The sequence below is a fragment of the Pygoscelis adeliae genome, unplaced genomic scaffold, assembly GCF_000699105.1.
Source record: "Pygoscelis adeliae isolate BGI_AS28 unplaced genomic scaffold, ASM69910v1 Scaffold79, whole genome shotgun sequence".
Lineage (NCBI taxonomy): Eukaryota > Metazoa > Chordata > Aves > Sphenisciformes > Spheniscidae > Pygoscelis > Pygoscelis adeliae.
This window is the reverse complement of record NW_008825532.1, coordinates 4,522,420-4,543,669: the sequence shown is the minus strand read 5'-3', so window position 1 is coordinate 4,543,669 and position 21,250 is coordinate 4,522,420. Positions and strand designations below refer to the sequence as shown.

The following is a 21,250-nucleotide window of genomic DNA, read 5'->3' as shown; positions in this document are numbered from 1 at the left end:
AGCCAATTGCATTGCTTCACACGGAGTCAAAACTGACTGCTTCACATGCTTGGACTTCCCGGCATGGCATCTCTTTCAGAGGGTCTGGGAGGATTCCTGAAAATCAGGAGCATTTAATGTAATGGTGCTCTAGTACCCCAAACCACCAGTTTCTTTATTTCAGTGTTTTTCCCCAAGAGGGAGCCAAGTGGCTGTTCATTGCGTAGGAGCTCTTTTGCAAGCTGCTCTGAGAATGTGCATTATTTACTGGAGTGTTTCTGACGTGGCTACAGCAATTCTCCTGCTGGACTGATGTGCACTTGTTGGTCATCAAACTCCATCTTGCCCCTTTTTGCAAGAAACTTGGTGTTTTATGAATATCTAGTATTAATTTCAGGATGCTGACCTGGTAGTTGTCCCACATGTGTAATGGCTGCCAGAAAGAGGGGTCTGATTTTCTAGGTTTTGTGCATGTAAAATATACTTTATATCTTAATGTTTCCCTGTTGCTTTGTTGGATATTGGCTTTTGCAAATCAGATCTTCCTGACTGAAAGTTCAGTAGGCTGGACAGGAGGAGACGCTCATGTCTTGCACTTAACCTGCTGTGCGTGGTTGCTGTAGCTGGATACGTTTCACCTTGGGGCAGGATTGAGTTGCCCGAGTGTGGGCATCAACGTGCAACCTGAGACCCCTTCGAGTTTCTGGGACATCCATAGGAAGATCTAAGACCACCCATGTCCCTGTGCAGTGGCAGCTGGGGCTTGAGCGAGACACTTTGCGATTCCTATAGCAATATGAGGTGCCCACCCTAGGGGTAGATTAGAAAGCATCTGCTGAAGCTGCTGAAAGCTTTGCAGCATCAGGTGAAGACCAGGGGAGAGCGATGGTTGGGTGGATGCCGTGTTTCCGCATGTTTCCATGTCTGGTGCTGTGCAGACGATGGATAAAACTGCTCGGGCAGTGGGCTCGGTGTGAGCATCCATATGGGCATGTCTGGGCTTTGATGGTGTTCCTGTAGGGTTTGTGGCTATTTACCTCTCACATCTTTAATGCAGTACCCAAGAGTTAATTAAGTTAGAGAGGAGCCCTACTGGTTTATCCATTTCCTAACCTCTCTGTCACGACAAAATTTGCTAATTATTCTAAGCCCTTTTCTATAACACATTAAATCAAGCCTGGAATAGCAACTTCACAGCCCCTTGCCAATGCGCTCAAGTACTAGATAATACCGACAATGTGTATCCTGCTGTTTGACGCAAACAGTCCCTTCTGCACCCTACGCTCCTCCTCTTGTGGTTTTTCTGAATCGGTATTTACTCTGCCCTGTTTATCCCAGTGCTTTGTTATCAGCAGAGAGTGAATGTGCCCCTCCTCCCCGCGGACTGGACGTGCTCAATGCCTTTCCATTGGGTCTCATTTCCCAGTTTGAGCCTTTCCCAGTTTCCTCCTTGCCCTTAACTCCCTCCGTCTTGATTGAACGTGGCATGTTTGTCTGGGACTTCGATGCAATGCAGCTGCACATTTTGCACATTTTATCGTGCTTTTCTCCTGACACAACGAACCGTTCCAGTGCAGTCCTGTGTGGACTCTACTTTGCTTGTCGTGGTGATCGAGGTCCAACTCTACTTGAGCTATGTTCTTGTTTCGTCCCTGGCTCTGAGATCTCCCACCGATGGAGCAGGGTTATGCATGCAGCGGGTGCAGTCCTTGCCTGGTGCAGCCCCTTGCAACCCCCCTGGAATTAAGAGCTCTGAGGACCTGCTTGACTGAGGGCTTTCTACACCTTGGCTTGTGGTGGGGATGACATGCAATGTGCTCTGCTGATGGGTCAGCATCACTCATCCTGCTTTGTGTATTCTAGCATTTTTAATATGATTCATTCCTCATTTTCTTTTACTGAGTTTTACTTTGTGGTCCTTTGGCCATCTCATCTACTTCTCCAGGTTGAACCATCTAATGGCAAGAATTCATCCTCCTTCCTAAGGTTTGATCTGTGGGTTAATAGTTAGATTGCCATCCCTTATGTGGGTTTAGGACATGGTGCCTTGAAATAACGGCTTGCAAACTGTGGCAACCATACAAGGAAGGTTGATTTTTCTGGTCATGCAGAGCAGTGCCTGTGTCTTTTGCTGTGCTGTTGCTGCATGGTTGAAGAACATAAGCCAAAGTGGGAAGAAAAAATAAAAGGCAACACATTACTGCTTTTTCCACACTTTTTGAAGTGTGCAAAAACATATTGTGCTTTTATGGGATGCCACAAAGGTTCACAGCAAAAGCCACACGTGGCACACTCTGCCACTTGCAAAGAGCTTGTTGAGGGGTCACGGTGCTTGGGTGTTCGTGGTAGCTGGGGACCAGACCTGCTGGATCTCCCTCTGTCTGTGTGCATCACTGTGCACCTCTTCGCAGCTTTCCTGGGCTCAATTAATTGACAGGCAGTTCCCTGAGATAGCAGAGGGCTGGACATGTAGACAGGGTGGGTGTGCAACAGCTTAAACCTGGCTCAGCGAGGGTTGCCATCATGCCCTTCCTTGCCTCTGTTTGTCTTCATGCCCCAGCCTCCCACCTGCCCTCACACTGGTGGTGTCGGGTGGTGAAAAGATGTTGTCCAGCCTCTCTTATCCTTATCTCCATCCAATGTAGAGAAAAACCAGAGGGTGATTCTTATCGCTGAAGTCCTGACTGAATAATTAGCTCATTTAAAGACTTCAGCTTAAGTCAAGTGGATGTTGAGATATCGAACTCATCTCAGTTTCTGTGGGAGTTAGGCGTCTGAATCTCAAAGGTGATTTGAGACTTATATATAGTATCAGGGTTTTGCAGTATTTAATACTAAAAGCCTATTAAAATCTAGATCCTCAGAGTTTAATAATCTGCTTACACGAGTATATTCCTTTCAAGCTGTTCTGAATAAAATGACATCAACATTTGCCCAGTGCAAAACTTGTAAGCACATTAAGTATTACTGTTAGATACTGCAATTTCCAAATTTCTGTAGACAAACTTGTACGTTAATCAAATCACCCGCATAACTCTTGTTCTCTTTATACCAATTCCAAATTAATATATTTTTAGCACCTTGCCAGATTCTCTTTTTCAAGCTAGAAGTCTCAGATTTCCCTGCTGTTGCCAACATACTGTGGTTTGTTTTAATCATACGAATCATAAACAATGAAAGCACAATTGGAAGCAAGAGAGAAAAATGAGATTCTGTAATTGGAACAAAGGAAACTCCATGCCAGCAATAACCCTGTAGTTCATGAAGGGTTTGGTTATTTCTGGCAGTGCTGCAAAATATCTGATACAATGGAGTCCCCATAGGGGGAGGCTGTATAACTTCTCAAGCACATAAAACACAGCTTTGTAGCAAATATAAGCTATAATGAAAGGATAGTAGGCAAATTCAGTGGGTTATTGAGTGGCCATAATTGTTTCCAGAGTATTTCAGAAATGAAGATCATGAATCTTCCTCTATTAAGCTGCTGCTTGGTCTCAGGTTTAGCCAATTTTTCCATAATCTATTTGTCTTGAACTTTACTCAACTGAAGTAAGAATGGAGAGAGACTTCAGGCTGTCCTTTTACATTACAAACTCCCATTGTTTTTCTATGAATATTACAGTTTTTGGTGTTCCTTCTTAAAGTCCAATCTCCCAGAACCAGGTGATTACCTGAGACTTCATGTTTATAACCAAACCAGCATCTGCAGCACTCTTACCAGCTGTGGCGCATTGCGTAGGGTGGTTGCGAAGAGGCAGCACTTCCCTTTGGCAGGGAACCGATACAGCAGGATCTCCGAGGGCTCTCATGGTAGTGAGACCAGGCTGTGAGGTGTTGATATTTGGAAATCCAGCAGAAAATGGCTCCTTTTTATTTAGGTGAGAATGCTCCCCACTGAGAGTGTTGGATCCTCCTGGTTGCTTTTGAAGAAGCTTGCTCAGAGCTCCTGGTGGTGTAAATTGACTGTGGCATTGCAAGCTCTGCAATGACTGCAAGCAAGTAACTGAGTACACGTTGCAAGCCAGGAAGGCACCTGAGAGCCATACACCCCACTTCTCTCCTGCCGCTTGCACCCCCATATAACAGATGCCTGGTCAAGGGATGGTGGGACCATGCACCCCATATGGAAGAGGACAGCTCGGGTGGACCTGCACTTGTCTGGCCTGCAACCCACACCCAGCCCGTGTCTGGGCTGGGGTAATTGGTATGATTGAACAGGTATCTCTGGATGGTCTCTCTTTAGAGGGGAAACTATCAGGGAAAGAAGTTACCACCTCTTCTTGGAGGCTTATGGACTCATCCAGGAGTTACTCCCTGTCTGCAGAGCAGGATGTGTGGGTTGGAAGCAGCTCTTCCAGCCTTTTGGCTCCTGCTTCTTGCACTGCTGATGTGACACTAAGGTTGTCCCACTAAACCAAAAGGCAGCAGGGCCGGAGAGAGTAAAATGTTGGCATCACCACTGTGCCCACCTTTACTGACCCATGAAAACCAGCTGACTTGGGTTCCTGCCAGGAATGTGGGGGAGAAACTTTTCTTTCCTGTCTCCCCTTTTTCATATCTTTTTGCTTCCTGTGTGGTGAGGACTCGGTATCACCAGCCCACACGGCCTGTAGTAAGTCACGTCTTGAAATGCAGAGCAGCTTCAGGGGGTTGTGCATGCTGGAAATGCTGCTATCTCAAGCTCGATTATTAAGTCCTGTGCAATGAAACTTCTTCTCTTGTACTCCTGTCTTGTAGCAGTCTGTGTTGTATTTGTCCCCCATCCACTCCCTCAAACAAGTATGATTCAGTGAACAGAGACAGTAGAGGAAGAGCCTGCAAGGGATACCACGCTGTTTAAATTGTGGAGCTGCATTTGAATAAATACTTTGCAACTGGAAGGCAGGCATAAATTAATTGTTATTTGAATGACAAACTTATTTTCCTTTTGCTAAAAGGTGTAATTCTTTATGTTTGACTTACAGGATTACTTTCCCTAAATCATGTCAGGCATTGCAGTAACTGATCTCTAAGCTTAGCCTGGCCAAGTAGGATGAACACGCATTTTACATTCATTGCCATATATTAAAATTGCATTTGTCCTCTTGTCTTCCTTGCTCTGAAATGAAAGCCTGGAAGGAGCTGCATTTGGACTGGAATGACCAAATGTTCACGGAGACATTTGTGGATGGTGGGGAGGAAAGGAGGGGAAAATCCCTTAATTTGACTGCATACTTTGGCATTTATGGCTGGTGGATGAGAAGGAGCAGGAAGGGTTTGTAGTTGTGCTGTCCCCACAGAAGACCTCAGATCATTAGTGTTTTCATCAGGTGGTTGTCTTTAAAGTCATTTTTAGCAAGGGCTGCTTATCAGCACACTTTACAACGCGACATTTGTCTTTGGAAAATACCATGTCCCCAGCAAGAGCCCATACCCAGGGAGCCCAGGCAAGGAGATGCTGCTGACTGACGTCAACACACGTCAAAGAGGAAAGTATTTTGGGCTTTGCTTGTGAAGTGGAAGCCAGACCATGCTCATGTTGCAACACTGATATCCCTTTAGCGCAGGGACCCCCTGCGACCATGGGGTGGACTTTAACCACTGTGCATATTTGCTGTTCAATGCCCATATCACCATGGCAGAGGTATGTGATGGGTTTCATGAAGTAGCACAAGTGTCCTGCAGAAGGGGCTGTTTTATTGGCATATGTTGAAAGCAGCTCGAGGTGGCTCTGAGATTTCTCCTTTGCTGAGCTGTGGCTGGGGAACGTGGGAAGAAGGTGACGCTTTGGCTTTGCTTTGCAATGGCATCTGCGAGTCCACCAGCCCAGCAGCAGCTCTGTGGGACGCAGGGGAGACTGCATGGGGACTGCCCTGGGAGCCCCCTGTCCTCTGGCTCGATGGGGTGTGCAAAGGCATCTCTCTGCCATATTAAGGCCTGGCTGCTTGGCCCAGGCTGCAGGGAGGGGTGCCAGCTGCCTTTTCCAGCTTTTCTAGCATTTCAGGAATGTCCATCCTTCACTGAAGCTACATTTCAAAGTCTTTAACCCTTTGTTTGGCTGCATCCCGCATGCCTGAATGTGTGCCAGCCCAGCCCTGGTGCATGGGCAGAGAGAGGCACAGCCGAGGGGGAGCTGGTGTCGCCCTCATACCCAAGCGCACCGGGAGGTCTCAGCTCAGCAGTGCGGAGGCAGCATGCCCTGAAGTACCCAAGCCACGCAGGAGGTCGTCTCTGGCTCTTCGGATGTAGCGTGTCCCCGTGCATCTGCTTCTTTGCGATTCATGCTCAAAGATGTGCAGCTTGCAGTACCCACTGCCTTGCTGCTGCAAATGACTTGTGTAATGGTGCAAATGGTTCATTTTGGGCCTAGTTCGTACCCTTGTGCCTAGCCAGGTGGGAAGCACCAGGTGGTGGCACTCTGCTTCTCCAGCATCACTGTTTTAGGGAGAGATCCCTCTGCAAATGCTTTCAGGTTTGCTTCCTTCTCTGGTAGACTTGTCCCCCTGGGGAGGGTGATCTGAGGTCCTCACCACCCCAGCGGAGCCTTTGGAGAACAATTTTCAGTCTTTGGACACGTAATTATGGTGTACTACTGCTGTAGCACTGTCTTCCTCCCTCCTGTACGACATTGTGTAGGCTACAGAAATCCTCTCTGGCAGTCATTGCATGGATTTCAGAAGGTGTTTCGCCCACTCAAACCCAAGCTATTGAGTTTCTTTGTATAAAACTGTTAGGAGAGAGATTGTATTAATTTAGGTATGCACCAAACGGGCTTGGTTCTGCTCTTGCTAAAACCTGTGGGAGATTTACCCTGCTAGTTAAATCTCTTAAACTGCAGGAGACTTTTCAGCAATGTACTTTAAAGTTCCATCAGTGCTTTAAATTAAACTTACAGTGACACCAAAAATGGTAATTTCTTTGGCATCTAAAAAGTAAAGTGTCTTGAGGATGTTTATGTTCAGTCACCAGATGTGTTTGTCAGGTTGGCATGGTGGCATTAAGTCTCTGTGTGACAAATGAGCAGCAGGTTTAATGGTTCGCTGCTCCCGATGCCTATTCCCCTGCAAAAAGTTAAGCCCAAGTATTTGCAGAGCCGGGCAGGTCTGTGCTTGCGGCAGCCGCGGCTTCCCACGAGATGGTGCTCGGAGCATGCGGTCCCACCGGCCATCTGTGCCAGGAAACCAGCCCTTCTCCTGGGTATGGGCTGCTGCAGGCTGGCATCCAGCCTGACGCTCTCTGGCCCTACTTCTCCCAGTCACTTAGCTTTCAGCCTACAAGCCTCTAATTGCATGCGTAACTGCTTTTCTGAACAGGGAGCTATTGTGTCTCAGGTATAGCTGTGTTTTGTACTTCCCAGGATAATGAAACTATTAAAAAAAAAAAGTGTGTTTTGCAAAACGTTGAGTCCTAACTGGAGGCACCAGCATGGGGAAAGGTGTCTGGGTGGAGAACAGAGCTGTTGGACTCAGTATGGTACGCCTGAGCAGCACCATGCTGCAGTTGAAGCGCTGCGTGGTGTGGATTGACTGTGCAGGTAGCTGCCCCAGTGTTGAGGAGCTGCTGAGACTTGGGAGACCCAAGCGGACGTCTCTGCTTTGCAGTGATGCTTCTCCTGTACTTGTACAAGCTGTTTACATCTGGAAACAGGAATATACACAGGCGTGTGCTCCTCTGTTAGAGGCACAAACATCTCCTTTCTCCCATCCTTCTTTCATCTGTCATCTCTTCCAGTGGAGTATCTTGCAGGGTTGTCAGCCCTCAGCTGAGCTGTGTACGGGGAGTGCCCAGCGCTGGGGACCCGGCTGGGGATGCAGGGCACTCCTGTACATCTAACCCCTGCTCCAAAAAAGCCTTGGAGTGGAAATCAGCCTCTGTCCTGTATTTTAAATGATGGGAATATTTCAGGTCAGGGGCAGATTCTTGCTGCACCAGTATAAATGTAGGGTTGCCTTTGCATCCCCACATGTCTGAGTCGGTCTCATTCCTAATTTAGAGTTTAATTGGGGCCAACCTCCTGTGTATCCCCAAAACCCTCAGTGTGCCCTGACAGCTGTTGTGGCTGAATATCCCTATGCCTTTTGCTTTCTTCCCCAGCAAAGCATCCTCCCTGAGCTGGCCCCACTGTTCCTCCTGTCTCCTTCCCTTCCTTTAAATCCCTGCTGAAGTTCCTCCGCAAAGCCTCTGTGAAATGGGCCCACTGTCATTGCCCGAGCTCACCCGGCAGTGTGGGGATGAAGGACTAGTGGGCAGGGGAGCTGGCAGATGGGGAGGCAGTCACTGGGGCTGGGAGTTGGGTGAAGACATGATGTGTAGGAGATGAATCGCAGAAAGGAATATTCATCGTGTTTACCCACGGCACCGGAAAAACAGTCATACAGTAAAGCAGACTGATGTTTGGCGCTATCTCGGCAATCTCGCTTTCGCAGGCTGTGCCGGGGTTTGGCAGCGCGTGCTCAGGCTGTCAGCTTTTGGAGACGAGGACTTGTTTTGTGCTTGTAGAGTACCGCGGCCTGTCGTTGGGGCTGTGATGAATACCAACAACCCACAGCTCAAGAAGGCACCAGTGTGCTCTGTGCCCTGCCAGCCGTCAGTGGTGGCAGCCGCTTGCTCTGGTCCTGAAGCAGAGTTTGAGGTTGGTGCGGACGTGCGTGTCTCGTGTCCTGAGCATCACGAGCTGCTACCCAGGTATTGAGCGTAGAAACGCGTTCCTCCAGAGGCAAGCATGCAGCGATCCCTCTGTCCTTCTCCTCACTTTTCTCGCTCTGATAAACTTTGCCATTCCATACATTTTGCAGCAGTGAATTTATATTTCTTTCCTAATTGCCAACGAAAAAGCTGAGTGCAGGCTTGGCTGCCCTTCTCTGCAGAGCTGCCCTGGCAGCTCAGGGAGGGTCCCTGTGGAGAGCTGCATCTGGAGATCGCTCTGCCAGCTCTTAATCTGCTTTACAGGTGCTTTACTGACTTGCACGGTACCTGTGTAAATCAAGATATCGCATGGTGCAGAGCCCAGCACCGCACCAAAGTCAGGGTACGTTCTGTCTAAGCAGTTACTTTGATCCCCAAGGCTGGATCTCATCAAAGAATGAAATCAGGATTTTTTGACAACACCTATTTTCCATTAGCAATGTTGACAGCATTAATTATATTCTGATGCTTTAATTCTTTATTACTGAAGTCACACATCAGTGATAGTCATTATTTTGCAAGGGGGTTGATGTTATGCAAATCAGCTTGCAGTTAACTGGGTCATCCCACTCATTTTTTTGGCTGTGGGCACAACACTACTGCTCTTGTACTGGAGTCTCTGTGGTCTGCCAAGATTTATTTTAAACAAACATGAGCAAGCCAGAATTTCTGAGCCAGCTTTTTTAGGACTCTTGGGTGCAAGTTATGTGAAAATATTTATCCCTGTTGTATACTGTTTAACATCTTCCTTGGTTACTAATGGACTGGAAAGGACTTCATTGTCCTCAAGTGATACAAGTATATCATCTTGCTGCTTTGCAAAGGCAGAGCAGAAATATTTATGGGAATCTTCTGCTTTTCTTTGTCATTATTAACTGTTTTGCACTCTGTTTTGGAGGGGGCTGGTCCTTATCTTAGGATTTCTTTTGTTTGTACTGAACTTTAAAGATCTCCTCTGTATTAGCCCATCACATCGTGGTCTCCTCTGTTCTCACTCCCACAGGTACAGTCCCCAAATCACAAGGAATGGAGCAAAAGCTCAGCCTGGCAACCACGAGGTGAAGATGAAAGGTTCCGAGCCAGTGATCAGCCAGATTATTGACAAGCTGAAACACATCAACCAGGTTTGTTGCAGGCATGCCAGCAGGGATGGTGGCTCCGGAGTGGGCGGTTTCCAAATCAGTCTGGTCTCCCCCACGCTTTCTTAGGGCTCAGCCAGACAACCCAGGGCATCTCTATCTTCTGCCGCTGCATGCAGAGCCAGTGCTGCCTTGGCCCCGCACAGTACCAGGGCCCGCGCAGTACGAGGCTCGCAGGGCCGGTGTGGCAGGTCCTGATTCATGCAGGCTGGTGTGGTGCTCTGCGGGTGCAGTGGGAGCTGCAGGGCACGTGCGTTGCAGCCCTCCAGGGCTCAGCCTGCGCCCAGGAGGGTGCGTGGATGCATCCTTGCGGTGTGCTTCTGCTGGGCATCCATCTCCCACATGATGGAGGACCAAGAAAGATGGAGCTGCTGTGGTGCCCCCGAGCACAAGGTGCTGGCAGGGGTCTATGTGGCATGTGCCTGATGTCCCCTCTGGTTGGAGGACTCCCCTTTGGCATCGCTCATGGCTGGCAGAGAGGGTCACTTGTTTCTTTGCTATATCTCCCTGGGCATCCACTCCCAGTCACTACTGGGGCAAGTTACCGTTGAATGGGGAAATGGCAGAGCTTGATGAGACCCTTTCTGCTGGGGAGGGAGCTTCCTTCCCACGGTCTCAGACCTGGCATCCTTGCCAGGACAAGCAGTATCTTGTCTCTACCCATCATGCCAGGCCAGGTTAAGCCTGTGAACAAGCCCCACCGCTGCCAAGGGATTAGGTGGCACCTCTGTGGGCATTCAGCTTGCAATTGTTAACCTCCCAGAGCTCTTCTGCAGCGTTGCCTCAGGCCAGCCAGGCTGGGGTCCCGCTCTGGACTCCGCTCTCCTCTCTGTGTCACTGAATAACTCGTAGAGGGGATGTTTTTCAGTACAACTGATGGCTTGGACCTCTGTACTTTCCAGGGGCACACAGTATTGGGACCTTGCAGGGCAAATAGGCAGTAATGCTGTCTGTTAATACAGCTGAGCTGCCCAGTCTCTCCTGAGAGAGCTCTTACTGGTGGGGACCTTGTTCAGGGTCTCTCCGGCATGAGGCTTTGGGCAGCGGCATGTTCCCGGGGTTAAGCCCAGCTTTGCTTCCCGGCCGGGTGGGCTGTGAGGGCTGGTCTGTCTGGAGTTGCTGGCTTAGCGACTTTTCTGCTAACCTCTGCTTTCCTGCCCCCGCAACTGCCAGGGACTGTTTTCATAGCAGTTCCCGGTTTAACCCCTGCACCTTCCGATGCAGGCACGCCTCATTAGCTGCTGTCTGGGAGCGGGATGCAGCGAGGGTTTCAGGGTCCCCGGGATCACCCAGGCACACGGGAGCCGACGTGGGCAGCGGCAGCGCAGCCCGCTCTGCCTTCCCGCATGCCTCCCCCCGCGCCGAGCCATGCCATCTGCCAACAGCCCATAATTATTAAAAGTGGGGGGGGTGGGAAATAGCATAATCAGCTCCCTATTAAATGGGGTAGAGGGCAGGCTTCAACCTGCAGGTGATAATGATATTTTGCCGTTCACAGTGAGAAAGTCGCACCGAACAAAACATGGTTATTAGTGTACTTGAAACTGCTGACATAAAGTGGTTGTGAAATGCTGGCTGCCAGATTGGGTCAAGTTAGGTCTTTGCTGAACAGTTCAGGCTGCTGAGAAGTGGAGATTCGTAGAACAAGAGACCCTGGATAAACATCGCCGGGCTGAACTCAGCTGTTTACAGCAGCAGAGTGTCTTTGTCAGCCGCTGCTCTGGGAAAAATGGTGGTAAGGGGGTGAATATGGTCAGCTTGGTCACGATCTCTTACAGCGCTTCCCCTCCTTGGCTTGCAGTATTGGATTGGAACACGTTATGGGGGGCAGGTGAGTTGTTTTGGTTTAAACGGCGTAAGTGTAAGAGTCTGAAAAATATCAAACCCTCTTGTAAAGTTGTGTTTGAGAAAGAGGGGGATTGAGAATAAAATCAGCAGAAAATGGGAAGTGATTTGTGAAAATTAGTTATGAACCTAGCTATGCCTGCGGAGGGTCTTTAGTCTGTGGTAAGTAGCTTATATACCGGGAAAGTAACTGGGGAGGTCACTTAAATTTGGGATTTGTGGTGTCATAGCTCACCATCACACTTATTTTCTTGGCCTACCGAAGTTTTGCACTCTCCTTCACATCTGGAACGCATCTTGAACGCCAAGGAGTAGGAAATGTGGAAGGAGCAGCTCTGGATGAATTACAGTTGTGTTTTTCAGGTGTTGGCTTCGGATCTGGGAAGCGGTGGGGACTCCCAGGCTGGGGAGGAGTGAAAATCTCCTGATCCACCAAGCTCAAGCCAACAGCACCTTTTAAGGGTTTTCAAACATCCAGAATCTTTTGGAGAAAAGAGCATCTCTTCGAGTGTTTGTAGTGCTCAGAGCTGTAAACTGGATTCCCCATGTGACTACCAGTAAATTGTGAATCTAGAAGCATGTAATGAATTCCTCCCCGTGTGTTGTGTTGGAGGTGCAGCTTGGATTTTGTGGATGTGGGTAGACTCAGGAGCCATGCTAGCTGGTGCAATTTTTGTTAGGAGTTCCACAGCTTTTACTTTTACTTGTAGATTTTTGCTAATGTCTGTAATTTGCTGATGACTTGGCTTCGATTTATTCTAGGCTGCTCACGCTGCTGAAAAATGTGTGTTCTTTCAGCAGTACGCCACATTTTTGAGCTTGCTTGAGTTTGGCGAATGTGTTGTGTGTGGAAATCATGCTCGTTCATTAGTTAGTGTCTTCCCAAACTGAATCTGGGTAAGTGCGCACATATATATGAGAAAGTCTCATCAAACTTCTGCAGTTTGAAATGAGAATGGTGTTTATGCATTAGAACAAAATCCACGTGGACTGAAAGGAGTATAGAAAACTTAACCCAGTGAGAAGGGGAAGTAAAAGTTTGCCAGATTGTAGTAGTTTGGTTCAAGCACTTTTTATCAAGCTAAAATAAATGAGTGAATAAAGCTCACTGCCTGAGTAGTGTGCTGTCTCAAGTCGATCCTTTCTGGATGAGTCCCCCTCGGTGGTGCCTACTCATCACATCGAGACTCCAGACCATTTTTGTTTCACCTGAACGTGTGATTGTGGGTGGTGCTATTTTTCGTGCGTTGGTGGGCGAGATGGTTTATTATTGCCATATTGGAAGTAAGGATTATTTTTTTTTCAATTCTGTTAGATGTCTACCAAGTTTTGATTTGAGTTATTTTTGCTGTGTGCCCAGAGGCATGAACAGCCCATCCATAAATATTAGCATTGTTATCTCAGCTGGGAGGCCAAGGGTCACCTTCAGGAAAATGAGTTGGAATTGGTTCCTAACTTTTATTTCCCAGAGTGGATGGGGTCTGTTTCTAGCTAGAAGGGTTTTCACTCATCCCACACGTGAAACTATATTGAAATTGAAAGGTTACTCTGTGTAAGCATGAGGTCTTGCTCAGGTTTTTTTTGTCACTTGGTAGCATCCCTAGGCAAAAAATGGTGTGCAAGGTGAGCTATTTCCTCTGGTCATTCAATTTTCCTCCCACCACAGGGATGTTTAGGTGGCTGACAGATGGGGATGAGGTTCAAGTTTTAACAGATACGTGTGGAGGTGGGAGCCGTGGTGTCCATGTCCCACGTCCCGGGTGCTCTTCCACATTGGTGGCCTCCTATTGAACCTCCTCCCAGGAAAGGCTCTGGAGAGCAGATCTGAGTGATGCTGGTGCGAGGATACAGCAGGGATGGAGACTGTGGGTACCAGATCAGCCGATGGACACTCTTGGTCCTCCCTCCTGTCCCTCTGGGTCCCCAGCTGACTGTGTGCTCTCTGCAGTGCTTACGGGGCTCTGATACCGTTGAAGCGGATGCTTTACCCCATCCTTACTGCACTTACCTGTTTAAGATTGTGCCCAGTTCTGATCCCTTTTTATGCTTAGATAAATCCTGGTGTTTATCACAGGACCATCTCCAGGAGGAAGAGTGTAATATTGTAAGAAAAGGGGGAGAAAAAACTCACCAAAAATGAAGAATAAAATCCATAAAAGGAAACTTAACTGGGGGAGATGTGTCTTTACAAGACTGAAGGGCCTGGAAACATATTGTACATTTCCAGACACTGGAGTTAAGGGCTCATTTAGAATATTTCAGATATACTGGAGTTTGACAGTTCTTTGGTTTCCACATCAAACAATCTGTAATTTATTGCCCCATATAGGGACTGTGTTTTTATCATACTGCATATTCTCTAGCCAGAAATCTAACTACCATATAAGCTCTTGAAAAAAAAACCCTTTGGGGATCGGAATCCAGGCGATACGCTTTCACAGACCCTGAGAAACCCACTTTGATTTATTTCCTTGGAAATAACGGGAACACACAATTTCTTGGAGTGTCACAGCTGTTCCGCCCAAGCAGGATCTCGCTGCCTTTCTTCACGTGCTCGGCGTAAAGACCCGGGTCCTGCAGCGAGCCCCATGTGAAAGCGCCTCGTGTTGCTCTTCGTGGGGTTTACGGGAGGATGAGAACAAAATTTAGAAGTTTTATGAGGCAGTAAAACACGGAGCTCTAGCTGGAGGGGGAAAAAAAACAAAGGAGGCCCAGAGGTGCGAATGACCGAAGACAAAATAGACTTGAAGTTCGCAAAAAAGCATGACCCGGCGTTTAAATAGCTGCGTTTGAAGCTGGGTTGATCAACCAATATGTCCTATATTTGTTTCTAGGTTTAATGGGCTGTTTTCCTGCGGCCTGGCTGCTGGGAGAGGGCATGGCAGAGGTCACGCAGAAGTTAATTTGGAAAGAGGCCAAAAGGCCACAACTTGATTGAATCAAATGTAAACAAAATAGGCTGGGAACAGCGCGATGCCCTTGTGCCCGAGTCTCTCTCAACCTCTTTGCTCAAAATATAGAGTATGGTGGAGCATCGGGGACTGGCGAGGGGGGGTTGTCTCCCCACCGCCACGGGGGGACGATGCTTGGGGTAGCAAAGGGTCAGATCCAGACCGTGCTTGGGGCACACGGGGAACCTGAAAATGGGTTGTCTGGATGGTGCGATGATTGCTCTCCATGCACGGGGCAGCTCGGGGCGGCTGTGGGTGCTCCCAGGGGAGACCTGGGGTCCTGGGGGGCCACCTCGCCAGACCCTGTCCCGGGCGGCTCCAAGCAGGGAAAACTATTGAGTTTATTATGGGAGACCCTGGGGAGCTGAGGATTTTTCGGGAATATATTTCCCCTTCAGAAGAATCTGTGACTTTGACGGATTTGGTGGAATCACATCTCTCTGTGGCCTGCTAGGCTTTGTGAGGTTTATTATTCCCACTGTATTTTAATTCCCTAGCCAGATGAAGCAGCATAATAATTAGAAAAATGCACAAACTGCCAGATTGTTAAATAATGTGATGCACAATGCTTATCACTTGAAAATATGATATTTAAATTGCACCAAAACAAGTCGCTTTTGGCTAATTTTCCACTTTTAAATTTAATAAGTTAACACTACGATGTCTGAAGTGCTGTATATGTGTAATATAATTTATCAAGTCCTCAAAAGAAATGTTAGTAAACACAGTAATTACTTGGACATGCCTTTTGTTCAACATTATTAAACAGTTTGTAACAATTAAAACATTAAAACCACATGTTGTTGAAAGCAACCAGATATTGCATTTATTTCTTACTAAGCCTATTAAATAAAATGACAGAAGATTTTTATTTTAATGATAAATGCATTTTGGAATGGATCAGCTAATTCTTCTTTTACGACACAAAATAATCTATAGCTCCACCAAGTCTAGGCCTGGTATTTAAAGACTAACTCCATCCTCCTTCTGAGCCGTGCCTCAGCTTTCGTTAACATGCCGGGTAAATGCTCTCCGACTCCATATGCAAGCAGCAATTACAGGATTTTGTCAGGCCAGTTAAATCAGGGGAAGTGTGACCCTCTGTGACAAGAACATAATTAAATTTGAAGATATCTGATTGTCGGGTTGCTTTTTAAACCCAAACCCCTCCTGCCCATCTTAGTAAGAGCGGCGTTTGCCTGCGCCAGCTATCACCCGTCGGGACCCTATCTGCAAACGTCCCGGCTTTATTGGGTTTGTTGTGGGAACACTGTACCTGCAGGTCACCCAAAATGGATTTTCTTTAACAGCTCAAGATTAATTGGACCTGGTGCGTTTGTGTGTGTGTGTTTTTAAACAGATGTGTAATATGGGCTGTGTTTGCTGAAATTTCTCGCCTGTTATTCCTGTGGTCTTGCACGAGACAGGAGCGTAAGGGCTGTGCTGTTAAGCCCCATGCTTTTACTGCTTGTGCAGTTACATTTGCTGTGGAATGTGAGGTATTTCCCATTTTCAGTAAGGAAAGGGCGGTAAATAGGCACATTTCTGATACTGCTCAGTGACACCGAAACTCGGGGTTGTGCTGAGGGCCTGAGCATCTCCTGTGTGCTGTGTAAACCCAGCTATGACTGTCTCTTACTGGCCGGTTGTTCTTATTGAAGGTAGTGCCAAAACGCCCATCGATATCCGAAGTCCTCATATCAGCCAGTTTTTGGAGAAAATAATTCGTTGTAGGATTTTCCTTGGAGCACCCAAGTCCTTTGGTCCATCCCCATATGTCCCTTTTTTTTTGGTAAATAATGGGACTGCAGAGCTGTCATTTTTTGAGACAAGATTCACTGTTTCCTTATCCTTCCTACTTTCATTTGTCCTTTCCCTGGCAATGAATTTCAGGAACATATGGAAGAGGACTGGGAAAGGTGCGTTTCCATGTGAAACCGTGTATCTCCTTTATCGGTATGAAAAAGGAACATCTCACCTTTTTGCTAATCCCACTTGCCTTTCCGGAGGTTACTTTATTCATCGGTGGTGTTTCACCACTTACCTAGTATTGGAATAGATGTTTAGCTCAGTTGAGACTATAGGAGCAGCAAAGCTTTCCCGGGCAGTGAATCCAGCTCCTTGCTTTTCTCAGCAAGACTGGGAAGCTGCCGGGGCTGAGCTTGGAAGGGTGGCGGTTTTGGCTGGTCTCCACACTAGTTTATTGTTTGGCGTTCACAACCTTTGGGTGACATAAATAGCGTTTTATCACTCTCCTTCCCTGAAATTCCCTGTTTGCTGTGGCCTTATGCATGAGAAGGGATTCAACTTTGCCCCTGTGGCTTCAGCTCCAGTGGGGAGGCAGGTGCCTCAGGTGTGTCCTGCAGGGACCAGCCTCCAAACAATAACGTGGAAATCAGCTGGAAAAAAAATACCTTTAAAGGGGATTCATTTGCTTTTGTGTCCAAAATATGCAGCTGATGCACAGCGGTGCTTTAAAACAAACACCAGATATCCTGTACCAGCGCTGGAGTTTATCCTGTTGTGGAGGAAATAAACCTGGAGGAATCCTTTGTGCAGCAAAACACCAGTGTAAGTGGAGCTGTTGATACCAAATTAACAGTTAATTACAGTTATTCTGGGCTGTATTGAGTGTTGCCTTGTGCTGTGACTCAGGCTGGTAATTTAATCAGTAGATGTCTGGGGTAGGTGTCCTCCCTGATGGTCCCAGTAACAAAGCACGTAGCCCTCGCTGGCATTAGGGCGATGATTGGTAGGTTTCTCATTGATGTGTTTTTCTCCAAAATTTGACTTAACGTCAAGGTTTTTAAAGTGTGGTTCAGGCTGAGGGGGGACTGGGATTCAGGGAGCTAATCTTCATCGTCCAGAGCAGGCCTGGAAGGTAGCCTATGGTCTTCTTGGCCGCAGAACAAATCTGATTGCTTTTGTTCCTGAGAAAAAGCCTCGTTAACAATGTTACCTTTTATTCCAGCCGGACGTCGTGTAACCCGCTTAGCGATGATGTTCTCAGGGGAAGGGGGGAAAAAGCAGCGCTGTCAGACCCGCTGCGGGCAGGGAGGGCCAGCTCCGGCGGGAGGACCGCCCTGCATCCCGGGCTTTGCTTCGGGAGCGTTGTGCCCAGCTGTCGCATGGTGTGCAGGCGCTGTTTCCGTCAGCTGGGATGCCTGTGAGATTCCCGCTCCATCCCTAGCTGCTCTGTGCGCTGGGAGGGTCGGAGCTGGGGATTTCCCTAGAGTAATTCTGCCACTTCACCGAATCACTCTGCAGTGGGAACAAGATCCATTTATGGCATTTTTTTCTCCCAAAGGCATTAACGTGTATCTGGTCCACGACACCAGCCACAGATGGGTAGCAGAGGAGTCCTTCCAGATACAGCCTGCTTTGGATTTGCATGTAACTTGCATTGAAGGAACTGAAAGCACTCACTGGTTTGGCATCCCTTTGATGGAAAGGGCAGAGCAAGGTGTCTTACTACTGTGCGCAGAAAGATGTTAGCCGGCTGTAGCGGGTCATCTTCTGGTCTCAACAGCTTTGTTCTTGCAGCAAATGTCACCAGAACTTTCCTGATCTGAAGTAGAAGAGGCAACGGACCTACACCCCACCCAGCAATCCTGTTCTGGGAAAGGGTGGTCCCTTTTTTAAAGCACTGGCTCAGCTTGGTAAGAAGCCAAGGCTTCTCCTGGGACCTCTCTTGATGCTCTGTCCCACCTCCATGGTGGGATAGACTGGCCGGCACAGACCGCTGCAGCTTTCATCCAAGCTGTGCTGCTGTCAGAAAGTGCAAGAAGTTTTGTACATTTTAGGTAATGAATAATTTGTAATCTTGCTCCTCTTGTTACACCTGCTGGCAAAGCAGATGTTTGTAATTAGGGAGGTCTCTGTGCTGGCAAACCCTGTCCCCAGTCAGCGAGACTGCTTTGACCTGTCTGTGTTGGGGCAGGTGTAAATAACCCTCACGGTCAGGAGGACTCTCTCAGTTAATGCTGTTGCTCATTAAACTTCTTAGTTTGGTTTTGGCACCTAACTGACTGCAAAGGCTGGGTTGTATTTTAGTGCTCTTGCTGTTGGAGCACGTGCTGTGAGAGATGGCCCTCACAGCACATAAAACTGTGAGAGCAAACAGGGAAGTTTAGGTTTCGGTGATATTTATTGCCTATGGCCTCACTCGACTGTATTGTGAGGGAACAATATTTAAAAGAAGAAAATGTCCTTGGCTGGCCTTTCTGAGGACCCATGGAAGAAGATGCTGTCTTGTGAAGCATGGGGAGCTGGGAGGCAGCTGGCTGAGGATGGGTGTCTGAGCCATCAAGACGTATCGTGACGGGCAGGAAGTTACGTTTTATTTTTGGCAGGACCCCTTGAATGCCTCCCGCCTACCAGTGGGGAAGGAGTTTTACTGACCTTTTTGTGCAGCACATACGTTCCTAAATGCTGAGGGTGAGACTCATGTAGGTGCATTTCAGGGCTTCCTCTGTGAGTGTTGGGTCTCGCTGGGGGAGGGTATAAAGTCACCAGCTTTGAACCTAATTTAAATGCTGAGTTGCTTCAGCTGCTCAGCTGGTGGCTGTGCATATGCGTGGGAGAATCACCCCGGGCAGGGCTCCTCTTGCCTGCAGCTCCGGGGGCCTGAGCCTTCCAGGGTCTGTTTCTGGTGGATGCGTTCAGTATCGGTGATGAGTTGCACCCCACTGTACCAGCAGCGTCCGTGATGGAACCTGGATGTTTTCTTATCCTGTTTGTAGACCCATCCTAGGAGGCAGGTGCCAATATTGATGCTGGAAAAAATGTGTCCATGAAGTTAAATTTTCTCCTCTTTGGGTTTTAGCAAGCAGCAGCCATGCTCTGAACGCAGAGGAGAGCTGTGACCTTGCCCAGGAGCCTGCTCAGCCATCCGCCATTAATTAGGGACCACAGAGGCTGGAGAGACCCTGTTCCTGGCATTATTTCTGGTCTGGTTTGTCTCAGTCGAATGCCTGTTTAGTGTGAAGTGCATAAATACTTGTGGCAGCAGGGCCTGGGGCTCTGGGCTCCCCGCTCCAGCTGGGCGCCTTCCCCAGCATCACCAGCCCCGTCCTGCCTGCGGACCCCGCTCCCGTCTCCCTGGTCTCCTCTCCACACAGGACGGAGCGGTGGCTGTTGGGTGGCAGAGGTGGGCACGCGATGCTCCAGGCCGCCGGACCCCCAGCTCCCAAGGAGCACACCCAGGGCTCAGCTAGGCACAACCTGCCCCAGTGCAGTGGCCGGTGGGTCCCCAGGGAGGGCAGACCGGCCGCTCGCTCTGCCCTAGCTAACAGGTTTGGGGGGTGTTTGCCATGGTGTCCTCCTCCTCCTGCCTGATTTAAGTCTCTGCTGAAATCAATGGCTTGGTAAATTAGCCCTGCACTGGGGTTGTCTTGTCTGATGGGAGGTAACTGGCTTATGAGGCAGTTGTTCAGTTCCCTGTGACAGCTCTGTGGAGCTGGGGACATTCAGCAGAACTGCTTGCAGTTGCTTTTTGGGCTTCCAGTGCCTTGGGGTGAAGTAAATGCAAAAGTAAAGCTAGAAAGAGCAGCCCCCAGGGAGGGCAGGACGCAGCCAGGGGGAGAGGGGCTGCTGTTCTGGCAGAAACCTCTGTACAAGACAACATTATGCACACAAATACATGATTTGAGAAGCCCCTCTCCGCTGGGAGCTTTTAGGGAAAAAGGGAAGCGGCTGGGACAGAGATTTGCCTCATTGGTGTGGCAGAAGGAGAAGGCGGGGGGAAAATCCTTCCGGCGCAGCTCTCGGCTTGCTGTTTCCTACCTGGTGCCAAGGACGAGATGTTTGTCTTGCAGGCGGCCTCAGCAGACATCGCTGACAGCCGGAGAGCAGCCACGTGTGCTGGAGCCTGAGCCAAGAGGAAATCTCCCAGCCGCTCCGACGCAGGCTGGGCTGAACTGGGTGGCGAGGAGGCTGCAGGGACCCGCTCGTTGCTGCACTCCCTGCCTTGGGCACGGTCCCCCTCTAGAGAAACGTGGGGCTTTTTTAGCAGATGGCTCAAGGTGGTCTGATACCTACGTGTCCTCCTAGATGCTCTTGCATCTAGGGCACCTTCCTTCCAGGCCATCCCTGCTCAGATGTATGAAGGACATGATGGCAGTGAGGTGGTTGATTGCTCCACCTCTGCCCATGTTGTCTTCTTGTTCCTTGTGCTCCTACTTTGCTTGTTGTCTCATGTTTTATCTTCTGGTGATGTGCGCTTTGGGCCTTCCTGAGTGGTGTTTGGATGGCAGAGTGGGGTTCTGCTCCAACATAACTAAACAAAATATGGAAAATATGGATAATAGCAGTGATGGGTCCTGGCCCACATAGGCTCCCACACCCCTCCTTCACTCAGTTGCCAACCCCCCGAGGGGTGGCTGCTTGACAGGTGGAGAAATTGGTCCAGGTTCTCCTGTCTAGTGACGCAGAGCGGGTGGAAAGGAGAGGGGAAGGCTGCTGATATGAGACTGAGAAACTTTGGGGGGAGAAGAAGCAGGGATACAATGCCAGTGAAGAAACGGTGTGGAAGGGGGTCGAGGCAGACAGCTCTTGCAGGCAGCAAGGAAGGGAGCATCTTTGTAATGCCTTTTCCACCCTTGACAGGCATGGGTGGTTATGTGCCCGGTGGGATCAGCTCTCTTGGTGACTTTCTTTCCTTTAATTCTTCCA

The 21,250-nt window shown here is 48.7% G+C and overlaps 1 protein-coding gene across 1 annotated transcript in view; it reads left to right on the top strand.

Annotated features, from left to right (window-relative positions):
* Nucleotides 1-21,250, top strand: part of GPC3 (glypican 3) — a 147,348-nt gene that overhangs the window by 91,902 nt on the left and 34,196 nt on the right. The window contains exon 6 of the mRNA XM_009331761.1: nucleotides 9,647-9,767. Within this exon, the coding sequence (XP_009330036.1) occupies nucleotides 9,647-9,767 (121 nt within the window). The remainder of the gene's footprint in view (nucleotides 1-9,646; nucleotides 9,768-21,250) is intronic.